The following is a 25,976-nucleotide window of genomic DNA, read 5'->3' as shown; positions in this document are numbered from 1 at the left end:
GACAGGCAAAACAAGTGGCTTTGCAGAGCGCATAGAGGACGCGGGAGGCTGCATTTCCGATCTAGCCAACAGTGAGGGGGCAGGGCCAGGAACTCCACCGATGCGCTGACTCCACCCCATGTAGACTGTATGCTCAGAAAAGAACAGCTTTAGTTAGAGCAGTGATCGGAGTGGGCGCATCAGAAGCTCCACTGACATGCCCACTCCGATCACTGCTCTAACTACAGACGCTCTGTTCCGAGTGGAGCTCCCGACCCCGCCCCCTCTCTGCTAGCTAGCGCGCAAATACAGCCTCCTGTGTCCCCTGTGCAGTGCACTCTGCAAAGCTGTCATCGGGGCCCCAATTCACAGGTAATGTCGTGCAGTATGTCCACAGTCTCTGACCCTCTCCTGCAGTATGTGTATTAATGTGCCGCTTTACTTGCTCAATGACTTTTCAGTTAATAGAAAGGGTTTGCCTTTGCCGTTTTCTTTGTTGATGCACTTTAAAAAAAAAAAAAAAAAAAAAAAACGCCCAGCCCTAGTGGCAACCTAATGCATCTGCAAAGAAGCAGAGTTTTGCGGACAAAGGAATGCATGCAATCATCCCATGTTCCCCGACCCACATGTGTGTGAACTTTGGCTAAGAGAGGCCCTTTACTCAACAACCCTCTATACAAACCTTGCCAGCAATCTGATGCTAGCCCACACCGATTGATTTTCTGAGGGATCAGAAAGAACAAGCACAGTTAATTGTTAAAAAATCGTGATCTCGATTCAACCCCTCTGACTATCTCTATTGCAGAGTTTGCCGATTCTTTCAGGGCAGTCTGCCAAGTTTTTAAATTAAAAATTGTAACCAACTTCCTTCTTAGATCAAAGGGAAACGTATGTGTGTGAAGAAAAAAAATTCAGGCAGTCTGCCAAGTTTTTAAACCAGGGCTCGACAAAACCCGGTCGCCAGGTCGCATTGGCGACTAGAATCAGCGACCTTGCGCCTGGGGCAGCATAGCTGGGGGTATCCCGTCTCCGGCTAGATACAGATGTAAAATATATACAAGAACGTGAAGTTTCTTAACCACCAAAGGAATAGAAATTCTTCTCAGCTTTGTGAAGCATGCACCCTTTAAGCCCATTTGAATGGGCATTAAAGCAGAACTTCATCCAAAAAGGGAAAATTCTGCTTGTGTGCATACTCTCCCCCCCCCCCCCCCCAGATTTCACATTTTGGGGGTGGGGGGGGGGGGATATGGGCACAGGTACCTGGATTTGACAGGCAAAAATTTTTTTTTTTCCTAGCAACCAATCACCTGATGGTTAATCTGGAAAGTTAAACTCCTGCCTCCAATCCAATGCTGAGCCTTCCGCACTCAGTTCATTACTGGCTCGCCTCCCAGTCTCCAAGTGGTCTAAGGTAGGAGGGTGAAGGGGGGCATGATTTGTAGAGGGCAGAGCAACCTAGTGTGTGTGTGTGTGTGTGTGTGTATGTGTGTGTGTGTGTGTTGGGAGGGTGAGATTTGTGATGCAAGAGGGTATGGCACTGCTGTAGCAGGAAGGCAGTGATGGGTGTTTGATGTGGAGGGGTGATGACTTGAAAGGAGGTTGGGGACACTGCTGTGACAAAAGAGGGTGTGTGTGATGTAAAAGTACATTACGGTGAAGGTAAAAAGGGGTCTGAAAACACTACTCTGAAGTAGTATTGAAGTGGGGGACTGAGGACACTGATGTAAGAACAGTATTGTGAGATAAGGGTGGGCTGTAATGGGAAGACACTGAGGCTGGGTTCACACTATTGCGAAATTAATGCGAGTTTCCCCCACATCCAATTCGCACGTCAGGAGGTTGTCAGTGGCTCTCTATGGAGCGGCTAGGGCAGGAATTACACAGGAGTCCTGTGCATCTTCTGGCCAGTTTCAGGTGCAAATTCAGGGTTTCCGAAATACATATGCTCTGAATCCTCTATATTTTCCCTTAAAAATAAACAGTTAATAGACAAAATGGATGATTAAAATGTAAAATAACTTTCATTTAAATAATTGCACAGGGAGTGAATGAGTCAATCCTCTACAAAAATGCAAATACATTAAGACATTTGCCAAAAATCTAACATTTGTCAGAGGAAAACTAAATATAATCTCAAAAATAAAAAGATTTTCTTTAACCATGGCATAAAGAGGATCACATCAGTATAGCCAGAAGCACACAGATTCATATAAAATTCATATAAAACCAAAATACAGAAGCTTACTATGGAAAAGAACCAAAACCATATTTAGAACATCTTGATAAATTCAAAATACTAATGCAAGCTCTGAACTGAAAATCCAGGCAGACAATGACTGCTGTCAATTTCCTCAAAATGATTAACAACATCAATATGCCACAAATGGGAAATGGGCATAAAAGCAATAAGAGCAGTTTAATCTAGAAAAAAATCTTTGTCACCCTTCTATCCTAAATCAAATTTTAGCACATGGAGAGAAGACAAATGTTTTGCCAACATATATTTCCCCACAACAATTAATCAGGCCATAGACAGTTCGAAACTCAGCTGGTTCAGCAGAGAGTTCGCTGAAATTCCAAATCATGTGTGGGCAGCCCAATTTTATCCAAAAAGTGCAACGCGGGCGCTTTTAACCCCTTCTTAACTCCTCCTTGAAGGTTAAAAGCACCCTGCTAGTGGCCAAAAAGCTAAAACTAGCAACGCTTTACTGGTAACGGACCCGTCACCCCAGCGTGAAAGTAGCCTTAAGGCTACAGTCACATCAGCGGTTTAGGCCGGTGTGAATTATAGCAGCAGGAATCCAATTGCTACTGCAGTTCCGAGCGGCTAGGTGTGGCCCCCGAACCCATTCAATATAAAAAACAGGCGAGTGGTGGCCCCACCTAGTCATGGCTCTGCATAGCCATATGTAACCGGCCAAAATCACTGGTGTGAATGGAGCCTTAGTAATAAGCATCTAAAGCCAAATTTATTTATTTTTATTTTTTTATATGTGGATAGTGGTCAGTGGCTGAAACTCTTTTTTTTTTTTTTTTTTTTTTTAATACAGTCATTCGAGAAACCCAATATCTCTCAATTGGTCCCAATGTCTAGTCACTGGGACTGAAAGTGAGGGAGAAACCAAAATTTTAGTTTTATGTAGAACTGAGTAGGGTTGGAATGTTTAAATACTAAATGAAAAGTCATTATCTTGTAGAACTGGGTCTGTTTTGCTGTGCACCCAACCTTCTAAAGTCTTTACGATATGGCATGGCATGGCATGGCATATGATGTATTCTAGGGTTAGAATGTTTAAAGTGGAAGTTCAAGCAAACCTAACTAAAGCAAAACCTGCTCCCTAACACATTCTAAACCTAATTTGCCTAACCCTGTAAAAGTAAAAATCGCTATACTTACCTTTCTGCAGCTGGTCCGGTCCCAGCATTAGCTGTCATAAAGCAGACAGATAGAGAATATATACATACACACATTCTAATGCAGCATTGCTTAATTGCACATGTTCGATGCCAACAGATTGCATATCACCAGCTTTGCTTGTAATGCAAATACATTTCAAGAGGGCATGCTGTGTCCCAAGAAGCAATGCAAAGCAGGTTAAATGCAGTCTCGGAAAAAATATCTACACGATACCAGTGAAGTAGTGAAGTAAATAGATGACCTAAGCTTCAAATACAAGACAATTTCATGAAAACAAAGACTCAAACCCTTCTTCCACCTGCAAAGCAAAACTCCAGCAACATTTTTGACTTTACTTGCTCCGGTTCCTTGAAAAATACTCCCAACTAGAGATGACAAGGACACATATGAGGCATACAGCATGCCTTTCCTTTCTCATTATACCCTGCAAAGTGCCAACACATCCCTCAATGACTTTGAAATTCAAACATTTCTGAAAGTTTTTGTAAAGGCTTAAAGAGACCCTGTCACCACAATGGGAAAGGTCTATTAAGTACATCGTTCACACCAGTAAACTAGCAGCTTAGCAGCCCTTTTGATTCGGAAATTAATTCATTTTAAGCACCATTATCTTCTCCTGAAAGGAGGACTTTGGACCTCCAGACTGACCAGGGACTGCAACCCTTCCCCTGACCTATTATTTCATTACTATAATACGACTGCAGATAAAAAAAAAAAAAAAAAAAAAAAAAAAAAAAAGATAAATGAAAGCAGCTGCATAGTAGAGACTTTTCTTCACTGTTTATTATATCTAATTTTAGTAGCTCAGTGATGACAAGTGGGAGAGGGCACCATTTCAGGAAGGGTCAATTCTCTTCAAGAATAAGACAGAACTATGCACATCACCTGTACAAGCAAATTTGTTTAGTTTTTTGACCCGTGTGTTTAATATAACTTTCTTGTGATGGGCTGGTCCTCATGAACACCCCATGGGGGGGGGGTTGATTTACTAAAACTGGAGACTGCCAAATCTGATGCAGCTGTGCATGGTAGCCAATCAGCGTTAACTTCAGCTTGTTCAATTAAGCTTTGACAAAAAAAATTAAATACTGGAAGCAGATTTGTTGCTATGCAGAGCTGCACCAGATTTTGCATGCTCCAGTTTTAGTAAATCAACTCCATGTGATTGGGGTTCAGGACAGGTGAATAGTAGCCCATTCTTCCTGGCCAAGCTGACCAACATATGGAGCGCTCTACAGCATTTTAACAGGGGCATTCCCTGAGGAAGGTTGGATCATGTCTGTAGGATTAGGCATCTAAGTGTTGCATGCTCCTTGGCAAGTTCAATCCAATTTTGGATCCTAAGGTCTCCCTGAGACAGCAGCAGTGGCTAGACATTCCCACCAGGATTCATAATTCCATCTTACCACCATGGCCATTACAAATCCTAATGATGGCGTCATGCTCTCCCAAAGGGTTCTCTATAGTATAGAATGAACAAATAATAAGAGGGTCCAGCTAAGATAGAATTACATGTCATTACTGCACAGTGGGAGAAGTCAAAAAGACTACTGCAGAGGATTCGTGGTAGGGGAATTTTGGATAAACACATGAAGGTGGAGAGAGGGATTTAATACTCCAGTGATATCCATAACTAAACAGTTATCTCAGCAAATAACTTTTGGAAAAAATAACCCATCACCTTCCATGGACGTGTTGCACTTTTCCTTCAACTGTTAAAAAAAAAAAAAAAAAAAAACACGACAAGTCTCAACATGCACAGCCAGGCCGTGACTCATATCTCCATTATGTAAATCAGCCACACGTTCCATACACTATAAAGGAAATGGCATCAGAGATAAAAAAAAACTAACCTCAGCTGTTCATTAACTGAACAAAATAAATAAAAAATAAAAAAAGTGGGAGGAGGGAGGCAGTCAGCTTCATGCAAATAAACAGATATATATTGTATTGTCTACCAATTACACCAGCATTGCAGAACAACTGCACACAGAGATGTTTATCAGCATTAGAAAACCAGTTCTGCAGCTAGACTGCTTGATAATCTGAGGCTTTTGCTAAATGGGATCTGAAAAATGGTTTACTGCCTGTATAATACATACATTATACAGCCAAAGCAGGAAGTCAGATCTTCAAATTAAACAATATTTGTACACTTGATTAAAAACTCACTGATAAGTGAGAAAAAAAAAATGAATCTGAACTGTATGAAATTTAGTAGTGTTAGCAGTATCCTTCACCGATAGATTAGTGGTTAGGAAGCAATTTAGCTCCAAGGTAAAGCATTGTCTACAGAAGAAAGGACTCCCACCTAGATGCACAGATTAGGAGATTATGAAAACTACTTACAGACAGAACCAGTCCTTGCAAAGCCTATGCTAATGTCTTGATTCCAGCTGGTGCTGAGATTTCCACCACAAGGCTTCCCCTTGCACCAATTTCCTTAAAAATTAGCATGCAGGCTAAAAGTATTCCTGGTAAAGCTGAACTCCAGGAATTCAGCTACTTTGTAAAGTGTGCTGGGTTAGCAGCCCAACAAAGTACATGCCACCTCATGGACCTCTCTCTTTCACATTTTTTCTGTTTACAGCTTCCAGCACCCCAATGCTGGACCCCCTGGTCTCAGCTCCTGAGGCTGCAGATTTGCATACAGCTGCTGTGCCTACGTCTCCCCACCTCCTGGCCAATCACATAGCAATTTGTAGCGAGTGAATTCATTCATAAAACACAAAGGCTTAGAAAAAAAAAAAAAAAAAAAAAAAAAACTGTCCAATGGAAATTAAAAGGAAGAGTCCACCAGATGGCATGCATCTTGTAGGACTTGAAGTAGAATGGTGATGGGGTGGGGGGAGTTTTGCCTATTTTGAATAGACACTGTGTCCCATTTCAGAGATTTCCCTTCACTTGCTGTCCCATATCCAAACAGGAAGTGAGAGGAAATCCATGCACATTAAGGGAATCCCTTGAAGACCCCCAGGTCACCCAAACTAGTGTCCCCATTGGAAGATTTCCCCTCTATTACTTCTTTTGGGGACAACCCAAAATTTTGGATATCCTTTTAACCCCTTGGTGCTGGCCGTACACAAATATGCAGCCTCTCAATTGCTGAAGAAGTGTATGTTTTAAGTTTGTGTGTGGCTCTTTGGGCTTTTGTTGTTCGTGTTCTTTTATTTCTAAGGCCGCGTACACACGCGGGGACTGTTCGCCCAACTTTGTCCGCTGAACAGTGTTTCGGCAAACAGTCCGCTCGTGTGTGGGCTTTCAGCGGACAGTTTCAGCGAACAGTCCGCTGAACAAGGTTTTTCGGAAAATTCCGAAAAACTGTCCGCTGAAACAAAGTTTCAGCGAACAGTCCCCTCGTGTGTAGGCTTGTTCGTCAAACTAAGTTCCGCGCATGCTCAGAAAGGATTTACACGCCGAAAGTTATAATGCAGTGTATAGGACGTCGTATTTTTCGTCCCGTCGTACGTGCCGTTCACGTCATCGCGCACGGTTTCAGCAAACTGTTCGTTCGTCGTGTGTGGCCATGTCCGTCCATGCTAATTTTGAGCGGACTGTTTGCCGAAACTGTTTGACGGACAAAGTTGGGCGAACAGTCCCCGCGTGTGTACGCGGCCTAAGTGTAAAACTTGACAAAAAACAAAAACAAAACACACACACACACACACACACACACACACACACACACACACACACACACACACACACACACACAACTATGCGCCCTACTTTAAGAGGTTTATGACACCGAGAGGTGGAGCTTTAGATTACGTGACCACCATGATTGGCAGTCATGTGATCTGAAAACTTGCGATTGCAAGGAGCTTTCGGTTAGGTGACCATAACTGTCGGGAGAACGTGCACTCTCGGCACAGGTGTATGGGCACAAAATATGCGGCCTAAGGACCAGGTTTCGCTGCAGATTGTTTTGTTTTTTTCTGGTTACAACCACTCTGAAGCAGTCTCTTTTAATGGGCTTCCAATACAAAACCCAAAAAAGGTGTACATGCTTTTTTTCTCCGACGCAGCACAAACACAAAGTAGTGTATTAGCATGCCTCACAGGCGTGTTGGGATACAATTCAAAATGAATGGCACTGCAACACACCAACACATTACATGTAACAAAAATGGCGTGAAGTCAGTCTTAAAGCGTTTATAAACGTGAAGGGGTTGTAAAGGTTTGTGTTTTTTTTCCCCTTAATGCAGGCACAAACTGTATGACACGGGAGCGCGCCCGCAAGCTAACCCCCTAAGGAAACAGTTTTCCTGGCTTTAGCGGGGAGGAGTAGAGACAGCCGCCATGGGAGCCCAGAACAGCAGAATCGGAGCCACTCTGTGCAAAACAAACTGTGCAGTGGAGGTAAGTAACATTTTTGTTGTAAAAAAAAAAAAAATTATATTATATTATATTAATATATATTATATATATATATATATATATATATATATATATATATATATATATATATATATATATATATATATATATATATATAAATATATATATTTTTTTTTTTATACATACATACATACATATAAACACCCCCTTTAAAAAGGTAAAAGGCTGGGTTCACACCAAGTACAGATGCAGCTGACAGCAAGGGTCTGGTGAGTTCCTGGCTCTCCGTGTCAGGGACGAATCAGGCCCGAATTTTTGCCTCACCTGACCTTTGGACCTGAAACTGAGCCAAAGACGCGCAGGACATCCATCACCTCTATCCAGCGCTGTGCCTGTCTGCAGCAGTGCAGGTCTCGCTCCCTGATCCCTCAGACTCAGGCAGGAGCCATTGGCACCTGCTGCGTTCAATTAAATCCTTTGAGGTTGGAGCAGGCGGCAGGGCAAGGCCGTGCTGTGTTGTTCAATAAACACACACAGCCTAGTTTGGAAGCGCGCTCGCATATGTGGCCCCGTAGCACACAGTTTACTATGGGAAAACATGCAGGGAAAGAGCGGGAGAGAGACGGCAGGAGATTGGGGCTGCTCTATGAAATATTGCACAGAGTAGGCAAGTATAAACATGTTTGTTTTCTCATGTTATATAAAAAAAAAAATAAAAAAAAAATGGAACCTTTAATATTACTTTAGGTATCCCCCGTAAAAACAAAAAAAGTACAGATATCCACAGTGCCTATCATATGCCTTCTGAGGGGGATAATTCAGCACAGGTTTTTTGTTTTACCTTAAATAGAAGGCATTAAAAAGGTAAAAAAAGCGGCAAGTAAACCACTGAAAAAAATAAAAAAATAAAAACCCAAAAAACCTTGCAAGAGAAAAGCATAATGTGCATCGCTTTTATGGTTTTAGAACAACTTTAAAGTTGGTTGATAAAATGGAAAGTTTTCTTAAAGCAGAATTGTTGGCAGCAGAAAAACACATAAGGAAATAAGAGAATAGAAATAACACAAGCATTTATTGCTTATCTGATTATGCCAGTAACATTTATCTAGATTTTGATCCTTCAACTTCCGTGTACATTCACTCAGCTATGAAATCACTGCATCCCTGTCACCCTGGGGGGATGTGTTGTTTTAACCTGACTTGAAAGAGGAGGTCCAGCCTCCCAAACAAAATTTAAAAGCCAGCAGCTACAAATACTGCAGTATAATATATGGACACTTACCTGTCCAGAGAGCCCACAATGTCAACACCCCAGACGATCTTCAGATCAGCTGCAGCCATTCCTGGTACAGAAACCTGGCAGTGAAGCCTTTCGGATATGCAGAAGTACCACTTTTGAGTGGAACTCCTCTTTGAGGAAGCAGCTACCATTTTTTTAAATCCATATAGCATGCCAAAAACTTTCTGGTTTTGGAGAGAATGGGAAATGACCCCTCGTCTTTTTTTACTACTATCTAGGGCTCTATTAGAAAGGCTTTACCCTCCCACTGATGTATTTTGATCCACCAACAGACATTTGGTTTAGGAGGTTTGCCATCATTCTTATCGGAATCTTTTGTATGAGGTTTGCCTTTACTCTGAATAAAAATATCATGAAAGAGAAGGTTTAGCCTCACTCGCTATCAAGCCGATTTTTGCCAGATGGGAAGCGATGTAAAATCTATGACATAGACACAAGTAAAAATCTGTAAGGGGTTCGGGTGTTTCAGTTGGAAAGTTCCCCTCACCTCGGCTCCAATTTGGTAAGAAGTGGTCGGAAGAACAGTAAGTGAGGGTAAATATTTCCAACAGGGGCCAGAAGATCAGTAGAAATCAAAAAAATAAATAAAGTTAAACAAAAAAGCATGCAAGATTGAAAAAAAAAAAAAAAAAAATTATATATAAAATATATTATATATTTTTTATTTATTTTTTCCTCTGGTGTATTTTAAATATTAGAAGGTGGCAATTAAAAGAAAGCATCTATTTTAGTTTGAAAAAAGCAAAGCTGCAGGAAAAGTATACATTTGTTTCACTAACTTGCTGGCCTAATTTTAATGATATTCCTCTGTCTTTAAACATCTTCCTTTTTGGCTTTTTAAAAAATACTAACTTCTACATTGTGCAGGCTGCAATAAAAAATAAAAATAAAATAAAAATAAACACACACCTTTTGAATCTGGTGGCACAACCTCACCACTGGTTTGGTTTGTTTGTGTTGCAAAATTCATAGTGAACAAAAATGTTTTTATTATCAATACACTAGTTATAAGGGGGGGGATTGACTATATAAGCAAAAGAGATATTGTAATGGCTCCAATTTAGTGATCCAGACATGCAAAAAACGTATCCACAGTTGAATTATCATTCATCTGACAAATAAAATGAAAGGATATATAGATTTTTTTTTTATTTGTTATTTTTTTTTTATTACTTACTGTTATAAAAAAAAAAAAAAAAAAAAAAAAAAAAACACAGCTATAAAGTATAATCATCTAGACATACCATGATCAACTTTCATTGTTCCCTCTATGACTGAAATGCCAACACTGCTGATCAGGCAAATCTTTAGGCACCTTCCTATTCTTACAGTCCTAATGAAAAGTAAGGCGCCATATGAGTGACTGGCCAATAGGAATGTGGTGGTGAAGAGTGGAAAAGCGCCGACATTACCAGGAAGTTCTGGAGCTTTGCAGAGCAGAATGACCTGGCATTCAATCAGAGGGCAGTGAAAGCTGCTGCAGGGACATATTAAAGTCCACCAAAAATGTATTAGATTTTTAGATTAAGGTTCTAACCTTTTCCCTGCTTGGTCAGGATTCACTGCTGTCTGTACCTTTTGTGGAGACTTTCCCTCGATTAAATCATTTCAATCTTTCCAGAAGGGAAGATACAGGCAAAAACACAAATGCTACAGGACGCTAAAAAAAGTTCTGCAAGCAGCATCTTTGCAGTGCTGCAGGAGCTGTGTATACACATTGAAATCATTGGGCAGCGCAGAAGAGTCGGCAAAGCGCCGATGCAGCAATGCTTTGCGGGCGCATGTAACCCTTTTTCAGGCGCTAGCGGGGTTAAAGGCAACCCTGCTAGCGGCTGAAAAAAAAAAAACAGTATATTGATGCTAGAAAATAGCGGTGCTTTACCGCCGACGCCTCCAATGTGTGAAAGTAGCCTTAGAGCTGCACAATTAATCATTAAAAAAATAAAATAAAAATTGTGATCTCGATTCAAACCTCCCCCCCTCACAATCTCTATTGCAGTTTCCCGATTCTTTCATGTAACAAGTAAAGAGACATATCTGCTCACTCAGCTGTCAAAATAAAAAAAAAAGCAGTTGCAGCGGCGCTTTGTCAGCAGTATAGCAGTGCTGTCCCATTGTTTACAATGGGCAGGTGCGCTTCAGGAGCAGCGAGTTCACCGCTCCTAATGTGCTCCAAAGAAGCTGCTGGCAGGACTTTTTCTGACGCCAGTGCACTGCTCCAGATGGCGCTGTTACAGGCACTATTTTTATGCTATAGTTCCTCCAAATCGCATCAGTGGGAAAGGGGTCTAAAACACCTTTTGTTTTGATGCAACTAGAATGTATTAAAAGCAAAGGCAACGCGACCACCCAGCCTTTAAATGTTGCCTCCCCACTGCGCTTTTCTTTCTTTGTAACTGTCTATAATAAATCTATAGAAGAAAAAAGCCACAGTAAGACAAAACGTGTACACACACACACACACACACACACATATATATATATACACATACACACACACATATATACACATATCTCTATCTGCGTTTTATTGTCTACAGAAATCAAGACATGTAAACAAAAAAAAATGCTTCCTTAGCAAGACAGCAAACCAAGCGAATACACATCACTAATACACCCAACACAGAAGTATTGTTCTTCCAGACTCAGAGTGACATTTTTCTTGGCTTCCACAGCATATCAGGCTACGCCTCTGGGGCACCTCGCGCTCTTCACGTTTTACTGGGCTCTGTCGCGCTTCAGCTTTCAGAAAGAAACAGATCTATCTGGAACTCCTGCAGGACAAACCTGAACTATTGAACTGTGGGGCAGCCCTGCAAAAATCCCTACTATTTTTAGCATGACTGACTACAAAACCATGGGATTGCCTTTTGGTTAGTAAGTGAATTGATTGCTGCCCAACAATGCAAATCAACAGGATTGGAATTTCTAATATCTCTGCACAGGCAGACGCTGTATGGCTGTCCAAGGCTGCACATACTGGGAAATAAGAACATAATTAACCCATTAAAAAAATAAAAATAAAAAATAAAATAAAAAGGACAAACTCACTTTTAATGAAGTTTAACAAAAATAAAATAAAAAACGTCTTTTACAGCCCTCCCAGCCCCCAGTTAGAAAGAATTACCATTCACCACACGGCCTTTGCTCATTAATAGTCCCAGACATGCTGTGCATCAAATGCTCATGAGTGACATTTGTCTTATTTATTCCTAAAGGCGGCAATGCATGGATCAAGACTCAGCCAGTAAAGAAGAGATAGGTAGGGTGGTTGCACAGAAGTCAATCTACCAGCCTCTTTTTTTTTTTTTTTTAATGATCAGTGTCACCGGCTATAGTCAGCAGCACTGATCAGTGTATTTTAGCAGCAGGGAAGGCTCCCCATGGGTGGGGAACGGGTAATTTTTTTTTCCTTCAACCAGCTGGTTATTTTATTGCCTACCCAAAGACTGACTGTGCTCATGGAGCAAGAAGTCCTCAATAATAATTATTAGTGTCAACAGTGCACAGACACATGCAGACCGGCCCAGACTATTTGCAGGCAAGGGCTTCTGGGCACCTGCAATGGTTGTGCATTGATGATCTCCATAAAAGGAAAGTATTTAAAGTACAAGTTCAGAAAATCTGTATGGTACCCTTACACTGGACCCCCTTCCCATCTCCCCTGGACCCCACTGTACCAGTTTTCTGCAATCCCCTGCCGTCAGGCACCGGGAGGCTCACCAGTCTGGGGATTTAAAATCCCTGCAGCTTAATCTCTTATCAAATCCTCAGACCCTTGAAGCACCGTACCAGTGACTGAAAGCGGGGGATCGCAGGAGACGTACAGCGGGACCAGGGAGGATGGCAAGGGGGTCCAATGTGAAGGTCACCTTACAGATTTTCTGTAAAGGTGAACTTACACTTTAAGGCATAGTCCATCTTTTCAAAAATAAAAACACCCAACATTAAATAAATAAAAATAAGTCCTTTTTTTTTTGCACTGGAGCTTGCAAAGCATTGCAACCATAATCCGTGCATCGCTGTTGTACAGGCTTCTGTCTGTACAGACCTTCGGCTAAGGGATATACTGTAAAAAGACTACAAGTGCAGTGATCACACCACATCTGTGCTCCATTGTCCCATCTACTATCACAGCAGAAGATTTCTTTTAGTCATTCTAAATCACAGATCCTGTGAATGAATCAGTGAATGAATCAGTGAATGAATGACTCGGCTGTGTGGGTGGAGTCAGGTACATCCATGCCAAGTTCAAACAAAGCGAGAGTACTCCAAGAAGAAGAGAACCTATGATTAAGGTAAGTGATTTCACTTCTAACACTGGTGATGAAGACGTCTTTGGATTATATGGTTTAAGTGCACTAAAGGGTACAGAGCAGATTTAAACATATGGTATATACACCTAGCATGAGTCAGGGCAACAGCACACTTTAGTGGACATCGTATTAGAATGCTGCCCATGCCGGCATTCAGATTGATCATGGATGTGGACTGCACAATTACCGGTGTGCACAGAACAGCACAGGAGGGCACTCCATGCATGTAGCAACTCAGGTGAAGCTGTCCCACCTGGGCGGCTGTCGCTGCAGACTCTTTATGCAGCAAAGTCGAATAAACAAAAGCTTTACAACCCCTGGGGGTGGTGGAAGCTGCAGACTTCTACAGCATGGAAAGAAAAAAAAAAACATGAAAAGCAACACAAAGTTACAATCAAAGGTTTCATTGGCATGGTTTTCAATACTTTAATATCAAAAACACTTCATGCTCAATTCAGTCTAATGTAGAAAGGATGTGTGTTATGTTTGACAGGTTTTATGACACATTTATTAAACCTCAACCGCTGCTCAAACTTTGTTTTGGAGCCCAGAGTGTGGAAAAGTGAGAAAGATGGTTAGGTTTTAATTACGGTTTAGGCTGGGTTCACACTGCTGCGGCTAGGAGAACCGGATGTGATTCGCACTGCACTGCAAATCACATCCGATCTCTGTGCGATGCGAGTTCAGCCATACAGATAGTATGGCTGAATTCGCATCACACCCGCCACAAACTCGCCCAGGACCCTTTTTTTGGTCTGCAGCAGAATCGGATCGCATGGGTGTTCACACCATGCGATCCGATTCCTGTCCGAGTTTGCAGATCGCACTGCGATATGCGAACTGATCTGGGGGTGTCATTAAGGTTTCGCTGACACTCCCAGCAGTCCGCATAGGGCAGTGTGAACTGCCGGCGGGAGGCATGCGATGCGGGAACCCGCCGCGGATTCGCGGCTTTCCCACATCGCTTCAGTGTGAACCCAGCCTAAGTCTTAGTGGAGAAATTTTCCCCCCCGACTCTTTGTGGATGGGTGTCATCAGGACAAAGTAAGGAGAATTCCTTGACAGACACAAAAATCAATAACTCTATCAGGTTTTTATTGATAAACCAGCAAACTGACCCCTTATCACTAATTACTGGAAACACTGTTATTTTAAAGGGAAAGTGAAGTCCATAGAACGTCAAGATTACACAGGCCTTGCTTCAAGTTGTGTCAGTTGCAGCAAAAATCGTGCAACTTTCAGGTCGCACAAGTGTGAAAGCACACAGACTAAAGGCATTTGCACATTCTGAACAAGCATTAAAAACCAAAAACATATGTTTTTAAACGTTGGGTACTAGCTGTCAAGTTCCAGCATTTAGAAGACAGTTTTCATATGTCCTGTGTACATGAAGCCTAAAAACCAGGGCCTAATTCACATCTGCAGCTAAATGCATTGTGGAGAAATTGGTAAGCTCTGACACCTCAGCTCTTTCAATGGAGAACAGAACTTGGCAGCTCTCCAATATAAAAACACACATCAGGTGTTTCTAAACAGTTAGAAAACAACTAAAGCCTCATGCACAGCGTGGGTTTTGCATTTACATTCACCCAGGAGGCACAGGTGCAGCGGGCACATCTTCAGGAGGCTACTTTGCCAAAAAGTAGACTGTAAAAGCAACTTCTGGCAAGAAGGGGAGTGCTGATAAGGCCATCCACTGCATGAATTTAGTCTGATAAAGCATGAATAAGATGACATTTCAGCAGCACGCCAGTAGCTGAATAAATTCTGCAGTATTTAAGCAGCATTTTTAGCAAACCTATACTCCCACAAAAGTTTATGGCTCAAAAACGCTCAAATGCAGAATATCTGCATTTTTCAGCTGACAAACTCCTCAAACCCACTAGTTCCCCCTGCTAAAAACACTAATAACAGCCTAGCTGTGCATGGACACATAGCATATGCTGGGGAATATACTGGCTGCAGAAAAAAAAAAAATCCACACACCTGAAGCCAAAAACCAGTAGCTGGAAAAATGTCCAGTGTGCATGAGGCCTAAGGCCCCTTTCACACATTTTCAGATGAAATACGGACATACATGCATCCCTATGGGATAGTGGGTGTCAGCAGATGAAAATCCGCTGATATCATCCGTCTCTGCCATGGTCCGATTCTGCAGACGGAGGAAAATCCTAATTTTCTATCTATCTGCAGAGTGGATCGGATGAACACGGACAGACGGCCTATGTTCATCCGATTCCCCATAGAGGAGAGCAGAGATCTGACAGGACGGTCCGTGCACAGTGTGCAGGGACCGCCCTGTCATCCACCGGCTCAGCAGGGATCAACGGAGTGATCCCCACTTAGCAAGCGGGTGTTCAAGGGGCGGATTATCACAGATCCGTCCCATGTGAGAGGGGCCTAAGAACTCTGTTTGCAATCATTCTGTATCCTGCAGCTGTTGAGATAAAATAGAGCGATTGGTGCAGGAAAGATAATCACTCGATTCCCCCATCAACAGTCAGAACATATAATGATTATTGCTAGCAGCAATAGTTGCATGAGAAATCCAACATGCTGGTTGTACCCAAGTTGATCAACTAATCTAGCACACCTCTACTAGAATTTAAAAAAGAAAAATTTTTATATATATATATATATATATATATATATATATATATATATATATATATATATATATATATATAGTTTGGGGGTTCCAAATAATTTTCTAGCAAAAAATATTGATTTTAACCTAAAGCGGGAGTAAACCCAGTTTAAAAAAAAAACACTTCCATTCCCAGCATGCCGGAAATGATAACTTTCACATTGGTTGTGCTCTCAACCAAACTTTCAAACCATCCAATGGCTGGTGTCATAACTGATCACATGTGCAGCATTATGGCAGTTGAAGAATTATTAGAGGCCAAGATGGCGGCTTCCTTGACTGAAAACAATAGAAGGGTTTTACTTCCACTAGTTTCAGAAAAAGATTTTGACTTTAAGTGCTTAAAACTTCCTGTATTTACAGGTTGTCTAAAAACTTAAGCCCCGTACACACGAGCGGACTTTTCAACATCCAAAGTCCGACGGACTGATTCCGTCAGACTATTCGATCGTGTGTGGGCTGCAACGGACTTTTGATTCACCAAAGTCTGACGGACTTTAGAATATGGAACATGCTTCAAATTTTCCAGACGGAACTCCGCCGGACCCGGTCCCTTCTAAAAATTTGCTCGTGTGTATGCTATTCCGACGGACTAAAACCGACGCTAGGGCAGCTATTGGCTACTGGCTATGAACTTCCCTATTTTTGAGTCCAGTCGTACGTCATCACGTTCGAATCCGTCGGAGTTTAGTGTGATTGTGTGTGGCCAAGTCCGCTCAGTCGAAAAGTCCGGCAGAACTCCTTCGGAAGTCTGTCGGACATAAGTCCTCTCGTGTGTACGGGGCTTTAGACTGCCTGGATTTTTTTCTTAAGGCCTCTTTCACATGGCCGATCCGTTCAGGTCCGCCTGTCAGTTTTTCAGGTGGACCTGAACGGATGCTCCATAGAGGTCTATGGAGCGTCGGATGTCAGCGGTGACATATCCGGACCCGCTCCGATAAGAAAAAGTTTGACGGAGGAAAAGCCTACTTTTCCATCAGTCATTGGATGGAGACGGACACTGCGGTCCATTGTCTTCCGATCTCCCATAGGGGACAGCATCGTTCTGACAGGTCCGTCCCTGCGCAGTGTGCAGAGACAGACCTGTCATCTTCCTGCTCAGTAGGGATCAACGGAGTGATCTTGGCTGAGCAAGCGGATATCTACGGGGTGGATCATCACTGATCCGCCATGTGTGAAAGAACCCTTACACAGAAGTTTCCCTTTGGAGGAAGTTGGTTACAATGCTTCATTTTAAAAACTTGGCAGACTGCCCGACGTTTTCTTTTGACAGCTGAGTGAGCAGAGAAGTCTCTCCACTTGTTATATGAAAGAATCGGCAAACTCTGCAATAGAGATCATCAGAGGGGTTGAATCGAGATCAGGAGAGATAGATATTTTATCACAATCCATAAAGGGTGACTAAAGTATTACCAGACATACCAGGGTTGATTTGCTAAAGCTACTTTCACACTGTACCATTTTTCTTCAGCTTTTGTTAAAAAAATAAAAATAAAAAAAAGGGCAGAAGAAAAACACATTACCATAAAATACTATATGACTCTTTACACTGATCCGGTGTGGGCCCGCAGCTTTTTAAGAAATCCTGCTTGCCACATTTTTGGTGTGGTTTTTAAAATTGCATGGCTTTTTCTTTGCACAGGTGCAAAAATGCACCAGAAATGCAGAAAAACACAGTAAAAATGCATATGCAACAGGTAGTAATGGAAGTAGCCAAAAGCTGGAGAATCTGGTGCAGTTTGCCATGGCGGGCAAATTCTAACTTCAGTTTTTTTAATTAAGCTTTGACAATAAAACCTGGAATCCGATTGGTTTCTATACAGAGCTGCACCAGAATGTACACTCTCACGTTTTAATAAATCCCGCCACCATGTCAAGAAAATAAATAAGTGCTGTAGGTGATGATCAAGCAGTAAGGTGTTAATATTGGTGCAATAATAGAACAAACAAAAGTTGTCAGCAGCCCGAAAGGACAAGTGTCAGATTAACAAAATGACAATAGGGATAGTAAATTTAAAAAACAATTTCACTGTATATGTCACCCTCAAACAATTCAGAGAATGCTATAGATCAATTCCAGGCAACAACTGAAAACAATCCATGAGCAACTAATACTGTCCAAACACTGCAAATTCCCTACAATCAGGAAATTCAGAGTTCTATTTAATCTGAATTGTAGGCAATGTCTAGCAAACAGAATCCAGAGAGAAACTCACAAAGGGTACCCAGAGCGTATGTTCTGAAACCCGAGATCCATAACATCCTCTTTCTGTGTCACCAATAATACAAAACTTCTAGTTTGAATCCGATTGGCAGACACAGAAAACTCATTAGCACCGTCTTTTTTTTTTTTATGTTACAATTTTGTATGTGGGAGACAGCAAAGATCTGCAGTGGGTGTGCTTGGGAATATTTCACCTGCACCACAAGCAGGGGTTCACAGGTTAGACATGCGCTGAATCAAAATGTTAATTTGTGATATTAAAAAAAAAATAAAAAAATAAAAAGGAAGGAACAGTGTAACAAGTTGTAAGAAGACATTGAATCCACCAACACCACCCTCTAAACAAAAAATAAATAAAAAACCCACACACAGACAAAAACACCACACACAAAACCTACAAGAAAGACATTCAGTAAATTTAGATCAAGAACAAAGCCTAACCGAAATGAAAGTAGAAGTAAAACCAAACAGTTTTTCAATCCTGTACGATAGGGTTATTTCCAGTCAGGTTTGTTTATTTTTTTTTTTGCCATGGGAGGAGATTTGTCGTATGGAAGGAGATTCCCTTCACTTCCTGTCTCAGAGCCACAACAGGAAATCCCTCCAAAGTGGTCACCAGAACTAGTGTCCCCATAGGAAGATTTCCCCTCTGTCACTGTTTTGGGAGTGTAAAGTTTTCCTTCACTCTCAGAAATAACGGTCAGTAGGACAAATAGAGGTGCCACAAACAGGGAACACAGAAGGCTTGGTTTAGATATGTCTGGGTTTCAATGCAATTTTTCAAAGGAGTCCGATGTGATTTCATTCAGTGTATGACACTTGAAGTCGCACCTGAACCAGACCTAAAATCGTACAGGATTCTTTTGAAAAACACACTATGGCCGGTCTGCAGATATGTGAACTGGCTCCATAGAAAGACTGTTTTGTTTACATTTCATGCAAAATGGATGCGGTTCAAAGCTCAACCAATTGGCATATATGTGAACCGAACCTAACCTGACAAATGTTCTAATTCCTCTCCAGTCTACCCAAAAATTATGTTTAAAAAAAAAAAAAATAATAATAATAATAATAATTTGGCTTCAGTTTAAAAAAAAAAAAAAGAAGTTTAACTGAAGCCAAATTATTATAATTTTTTATTTATTTATTTATTTTTTTTAAACATAGAATCGCCATCAGGTTTTAGCAAGCCTCATGCATTTACCCATCTTGGAAACACAAAAGGAAGTGAGAGAAGTTCCCTCTGTGAGCTCACTTACACTTGGGATTAGTGTTTACAATGTGTACAACTCCGGTTGTCTTTGCTTAAGTGGGAGAGAGCAGTAAAAACATGGATCGCCTGCCTGTTTTTACTGCTCTCTCCCACTTAAGCAAAGAAAACCGGAGTTGTACACATTGTAAACACTGTAGCTCCAATTCCAACAAAACACATGCAGCTACAGTGCTGTAGGGCAGAGTTTACAGGGTTAAATCTGGCAGTAAGGAAGTGAGATTTTGTCTCTTCACCATGTTGATCACCCTCTGAAAAGAGATCCACCACGGGTTATTTATTTTTTTTTTAGACAAATGGCAAAGTCTGCAGCATATGTAAACTCAGCCTTAGATAGTTGTAACAAGAACAAGTGTCCCCATTGGCAGATGATTTTCCATTCAAGAGAAAATAGAGGAGGGTGATTCTCCCCGCTGGGTTCCGATGTCATTTCAGGGGTTTAGCCCATGTGTGTCGAATCCCAGGGCTTGTGTGCTCTTAGAAGGCAAAGATGTAGTGTCCAGCCTGTCTGCAACCCATCAAAATCCATGACATCCTGGAATACGACACTATCAGGCAGTACTCATGTTTAGGCTCGGTTCACACTGAGGCTCCAAGTCACATGACATGTCAAATTCAATGTTTCCCTTCGACAGCCATATTAACCGAAAAGGTTCCTGCTCTACTTTGGTCTGACTTGAGTGGAATTTCAGCACGTGTACAGGCTCCTAAATAGCATTCAAGTTGGGAGGAAGTCGCAGTTTTAGAACTTTCCTGTTGCAGCAGTGTGAACTGAGCCTTAGAACCATGTGTGTTCAGGGACATACAGTATGTTATCCCACGTGTCCCTGAACACATACAGCCCTTGAGGCTTCACGTTCTGTAAATGTGTGGGGGAAAAAAAAAAAAAAAAAAAAAAAATCGCTTATTTTGTGCATGTTTAGTTCACACTGAATGCAACTTTGAAATTGGGCTACTTAACTTGAAGTAGAACGATTTCAAAGCCACAAGTTAGTGCGATTTCAGGCGTGACTTGCCTGACATCTGCACAACTTCCTGCACAGATGTCTGTGAAAGTCATACCTGAAATTGCAAAAAAATAAAAAATAGCGCAGGAAGATCCCCCCCAAAATCAGTCCGGCGCCACAAAGTCGGCTTCGCATTGATTCGAACAGGTATGTTGCCAATAAGGTGGGACTTGTCATGCAATTTGTTACTGCCAAGTCGCATGACAAGTCACACTGGTGTGATCAGGGGCTTACATAATTTGCTAAAACCATGTGTTGCATTTGTTGCGACATTCATTGTTAATGGCACCTCAAGTGCGGCAAGAAGATGAGCAGAAAAACATGCAGCAAAAAAAAAAAAAAATGTGCAGGGCTCCACGCAATAAAAAGCTATTTGTGCTACTTTGCCGCATATAGGGTAACCCATTAAAATGATTGGCCTGTCCTATGCAAGTCATGTAAAAAATGCTAAGCGTGAATGAGGACTGCAGGAGGGAATCAGAGCAGCATCCAGCCACAGCCTCTTCACTGGGACAGAAATTGAGGAGAATATCCAAAGTTGTCATGAAGAGAGGAAATGCCTGCCCAGGTTTCCTCCGGTCTCCTCCCACACCCCAAACACATGCTGGTAGGTTAATTGGCTCCTGTCTAAACTTACCCTAAAAAGAAATTTATATATATATATATATATATATATATATATATATATATATATATATACACATATACACGATTGTAAGCTCCTTGAACGCAGGGACTGATGTGACTGTACAACACAGGACTGAACAAATACCGTATATACTCGAGTATAAGCCGAGATTTTCAGCCTCTTTTTTGAGGCTGAAAGTGCCCCCTCGGCTTATACTCGAGTCACCGCTGTCTGACTGCTCGATCAGCGTATCGAGCAGACAGACGGCGGATATTAAAATTCAAAAGCCGCGCCTCCTTCTCCGCCTCCGCCTGTGATAGGCGGAACACTGAATTTCCCAGCAGTCAGTGTTCCGCCTATCACGGACATCCGCTCATTCTCATACTACGGACGACGAGAGGATGTCCGTGATAGGCGGAACACAGGCTGCTGGGAAATTGAGTGTTCCGCCTATCACAGGCGGAGGCGGAGGCGCGGCTTTTGAATTGTAGAATGGCCGCCGAGAAGAGCGGCGATCCATCGGCACGACACGGGACGGAGGAGGCACGGGACGGAGGCTCGGGACACAGGTAGGCTGGACACACACACAAGGCTGCACGGACTCACACACAGGGATGGATGGATGGACACACACACACACACAGGGAGGGATGGATGGATGGATGGATGGATACACACACACACACACACAGGGATGGATGGATGGATGGATACACACACACACACACAGGGATGGATGGATGGACACACACACAGGGATGGATGGACGGACATACACACAGGGATGGATGGATGGATGGACACACACACAGGGATGGATGGACGGACACACACACAGGGATGGATGGACGGACACACACACAGGGATGGACGGACACACAGGGATGGACAGCCATGTCTCACCCTCGGCTTATACACGAGTCAATAAGTTTTCCAGTTTTTTGGGGGTAAATTTGGGGCCTCGGTTTATATTCGGGTCGGCCTATACTCGAGTATATACGGTACTATATAAATATTTGTAATAAATCATCCAATGGGGACACTTGTTCCAGTGGCAACTGTCTAAAGCCCCATTTACACCAGAGTATAGTAGGAACCTAAGGCAGCCTATTCACTCCCCTACATGCCCCAAGGAAGCTCCAGGACCTTATCTGTCATGGGGCATTGGGTGCGTTTTGTCCTCCATCTGCTACCCACTCTTGGTGTCATTAAAGCACAACTATACCCAAAAGAGGAAGCACGGCTTCTTTTCACCTCCCACTGATTTGTGGCACTTTTTTTTGGGGGGGGGGGGGGGGTACCTGGTTTTCCGGCTACACCCCCCCTCCCCCATTGCCTTCTGGGACACACAAGTCCTAAAAGATGGCGGACCATTGAGAAAGTGCAGCATGACTAGCACACACAGCATGAAACTAGTTGTGAAGCCCGATGGCTTCCTTTACTTACAATACTGGCACCTGCACATGAAGCTGATTGACAAATCGGCTCGCAGTGCCGACATCACAGGATCCCTGAACAGATAAGTGTTCTTATATTAGAAGTCAGCAGCTACAGTATTTGTAGCGGATGACTTTTTTTTTATCCGGACTGGAGCTCCTCACTAAATGCAGTGATCAGTAAATAAATAATCACTGCAATCAGTGACACTGTGACGGGGGGGGGGGGGGGGATTTGTGTGCCTATGTGTACCTACATATCAGTGTAGTGTTTGGTGCACTTACTATCCGTGTTCTCCTCGCAGTCCGGTCAAAAAGACTGAGAATGACATCACTTCCTCCCTGCCTGTGTTTACAATACACAGCGGGGGAAGCTTCTCATTCGCCAGGAGCGATCGAGAGGGGATGGCCAGAACCAACGGCCATCCCCTCATCCCGGATCGGTGGTCCTTAAGTGGTTAAAGTGGAACTTCACACAAAAGGAGGAGAAGTTGCACTCTTCATCCTCCTCCCCCTTTACATTTGGCACAAACATTTTTGGGGGAGCAGTGGGTGCCTGATTTTGACAGGTACCCGCTCCCACACTTCTGGTCAGATCACTGCAACGGTCTGAGCCCCCCCCCCCCCCCGCAGCCTTCTGGGACACATCACAGCTCCCGAAAGACTGCAGGGCAAATTACAAAGCTCAGTGCTGCTCACGCATGTGCAGTTGGAAGCCAGCTGTGAAGCCACAAGGCTTCCCCAAGGTGATGGTGCCAGCGCTCGCACCCGAAACCCATTGAAGAATTGGCTTGGGTGGGGACATTGCTGGATCCCTGAACAGGTAAGTGTCCTTATATTAAAGTGATACTTAAAGGGGTTGCAAACCTTCATGTTTTTTCACCTTAATCCTACTCATTAAGGCAAAAAAAAAAAAAAAAATAAACACAACAATGGCAGTGACCGCCCCCCCCCCAGCCCCCCCCATTTTACTTACCTCAGCCCCTTCATCCCCTTGGCAAAGACGCGCTCTCACTCTCTGCACGGGGTCCCAGCGCTTGATTGGATATATTGATAGCAGGGCAGCCATTGGCTCTCGTTACTGTCAATCAAATCCAACGACGCAGGCACTGGGGGGCTGAGTCCAGCACTCGTGTCTATGGATGCAAATGCTGGACTAGGATCCACACCCACTCGCAAGGTAACCCCCCCCCCCCCCCCCGGAGTGCAGCTGAGGGACCCCAGAAGACGATGGTTGGGGGCAATCTGCAAAACAAGCTGCAGAGCGGAGGAAAGTGTGACATGTTTGTTATTAAAAAAATAAAACACAAAGCTTTACAATCACTTGAAGTCTTAGGCCCCTTTCATATCCGCCTGTCAGTTTTATAGGCGGACCTGAACGGACTTCTCCATAGAGCTCTATGGAGAGACGGATGTCAGCGGTGACCTGCTCCGATCTGCTAAAGTGTGGCGGAGAAAAGAAAAAACGACTTTTCCATCCATCATCAGATCGGATGAAAACGGACTCTGCGGTCCGTCTTCATCTGATTACCCATAGGGGAGAGCGGCGCTCTGACAGGTTGGTCCCTGCACAGTGTACAGGGACAGACCTGTCATCTTCCTGCTCATTGGGGATCGACAGAGCTGAGCCCGTACACGTCCATGTGAAAGGGCCCTTACTTGGTGTGGGGGCACCTGAGCCAAACTCTGTGTCCATTCAGACACAGTCCGACCCCCCCCCCCCCCCTTCTCATTGGCTCACTGATTTAAACTGACAGCAGCAGGAGCTCTATTTTAAACAATTACCAGCAATGCAAGGATGACCAGCGCTTGCAGCATGTTTCCTGCATGGCAAAACCTAAAAAATGTAGAGGCCTTAGAGGGGATTTCCCTAACACTGGCGATATCCCTTACTTCCACTTGCAGCATGTTTCCTGCATGGCAAAACCTGAAAAATGTTTGCTTTAGGAAACAGGAAGGTATGAATACAGCCTTAGAGGGGGGATTTCCCTCACTTCCTGTTGGGTCTCCAAGACAGGAAGAGATGCAAAATCTCCCCCATGGGGTTGGGGGGTTACAGGCAACATAATAAATAGCTGTTTAACTCTTTCCAACTACAAATAAATTATATTTATTTATTGAGAGAGAAAAAAATAAAAATAAACAGCATGGTGTTGATTAGAAGTTGGTGCACATGTATGAGGGGAGACTAGTGACGAGTCCAGGGACTGTCCCTGAAGTTGGAGCCCTCTGTGTGATGGGCACACTGGGGAAAGTCCCACAGAGAAGAGTAGTAGAGCTATGAGTGTGAATGGGAAGGAGGACGGGGATGACAGCAGCACGTTGTGCCCACACAGGTGTCAGTGTCCGAGGCCTGGTGCAAGGGGGGAGGATCCCCGGCCTGGAGTAGACGCCGTCCGCCGCGCCTCCCTCCAGCGCGCAGGGTCTCCTAGGCCTCACATCCCCGGCCTTTCCTGCTCCGTTCCCCGGGCTTACCTGGGTTTGATCCCGGGCGCGCTCCGCTCGTAGGCCCAGGCGGCGGAAGAGGCCGGAGCCAGCGGGTCAGTGAAGGTGGGGGTCGGGTAGTTCCTGTCCATCATCCGGGAGAGGCTTGAGGGGGGTGGGGGAGTGCTCTATGCAGCCCCTTCACATCGTCTCCCCAGGCGGGCCGGCGGTGAGGCGGAGGGGGGTAGTCGGCAGGCTCGGGGGTCCGCTCAGGCTCTCACTCCGTGCAATGGCCGTGCATGCTGAGCCTGGAGGAGCTTCTCCCCATGTTGGTTTATTTCCCAGGATGCACCGTGCACAGCGCCTCCTCCCTCTCCCCCTTCTGGTAGCACAGGCCTAGTACAGGCGGAGATAGGCCTCATCCAGGAGGAGAAGGGACGTCTGGCGTCATCGTGACAGGACAGGGGACACCAATCACCATTCACCTCCCAGCCTGAGGGAAAATAAAACCAGCCATGTGATTGGTTACCAAAGGGAACGACCCCACAGCTCTCTACTCCAAATCTAATAAATACAAATCTCCCATAGAACAAAGCAAGGGGCTAGTAAATAAAATCCATAGTTTATGTGTCAGACCCTTCCATACCATTTTCCTAAAGTAAAACTAAAGCCAAAGCTTTTTTTTTTTTTTTTTGGATACAGTTATAACCACAGTCAGGTTTGTTTTGCCTTCTGTGTCCCCATTTGGGAGATTTGCCTTCACTTCCTGTTCCATAGCCAAAAGAGGAAATCATTTCAAATTGAGAGGGTGTCACTAGAACAAGGTTGCCTATTTTGTTTTAAAGTTTTGGATAGAATAAGGGAGATTTTTGCTCACTTCCTGTTCCATAGCCAAAAGAGGAAATGAGTGGAAATCTTTTCAAAGCGAGAGATTGTCACCAGAACAAGGTTCCCTATTTTGTTATAAAATTTTGTATAAAATA

At 43.3% G+C, this 25,976-nt stretch overlaps 1 protein-coding gene across 2 annotated transcripts in view; it reads right to left on the bottom strand.

Annotated features, from left to right (window-relative positions):
- Positions 1-25,393, bottom strand: part of QSER1 (glutamine and serine rich 1) — a 100,326-nt gene extending 74,933 nt beyond the window's left edge. The window contains exon 1 of one of the 2 annotated variants that reach the window (XM_077460900.1): positions 25,045-25,393. In XM_077460900.1, the coding sequence (XP_077317026.1) occupies positions 25,045-25,148 (104 nt within the window). In that variant the 5' untranslated portion in view covers positions 25,149-25,393. The remainder of the gene's footprint in view (positions 1-25,044) is intronic. The other variant, XM_077460901.1, reaches the window with a different exon arrangement.
- Positions 25,394-25,976: the final 583 nt, after the last annotated feature.

Source organism: Lithobates pipiens, unplaced genomic scaffold (assembly GCF_037356315.1).
Source record: "Lithobates pipiens isolate NorthernLeopardFrog02 unplaced genomic scaffold, aLitPip1_a1.2 Scaffold_10, whole genome shotgun sequence".
NCBI lineage: Eukaryota > Metazoa > Chordata > Amphibia > Anura > Ranidae > Lithobates > Lithobates pipiens.
The sequence above is the reverse complement of the archived record's forward strand: the minus strand, read 5'-3'. Positions and strand labels throughout refer to the sequence as shown.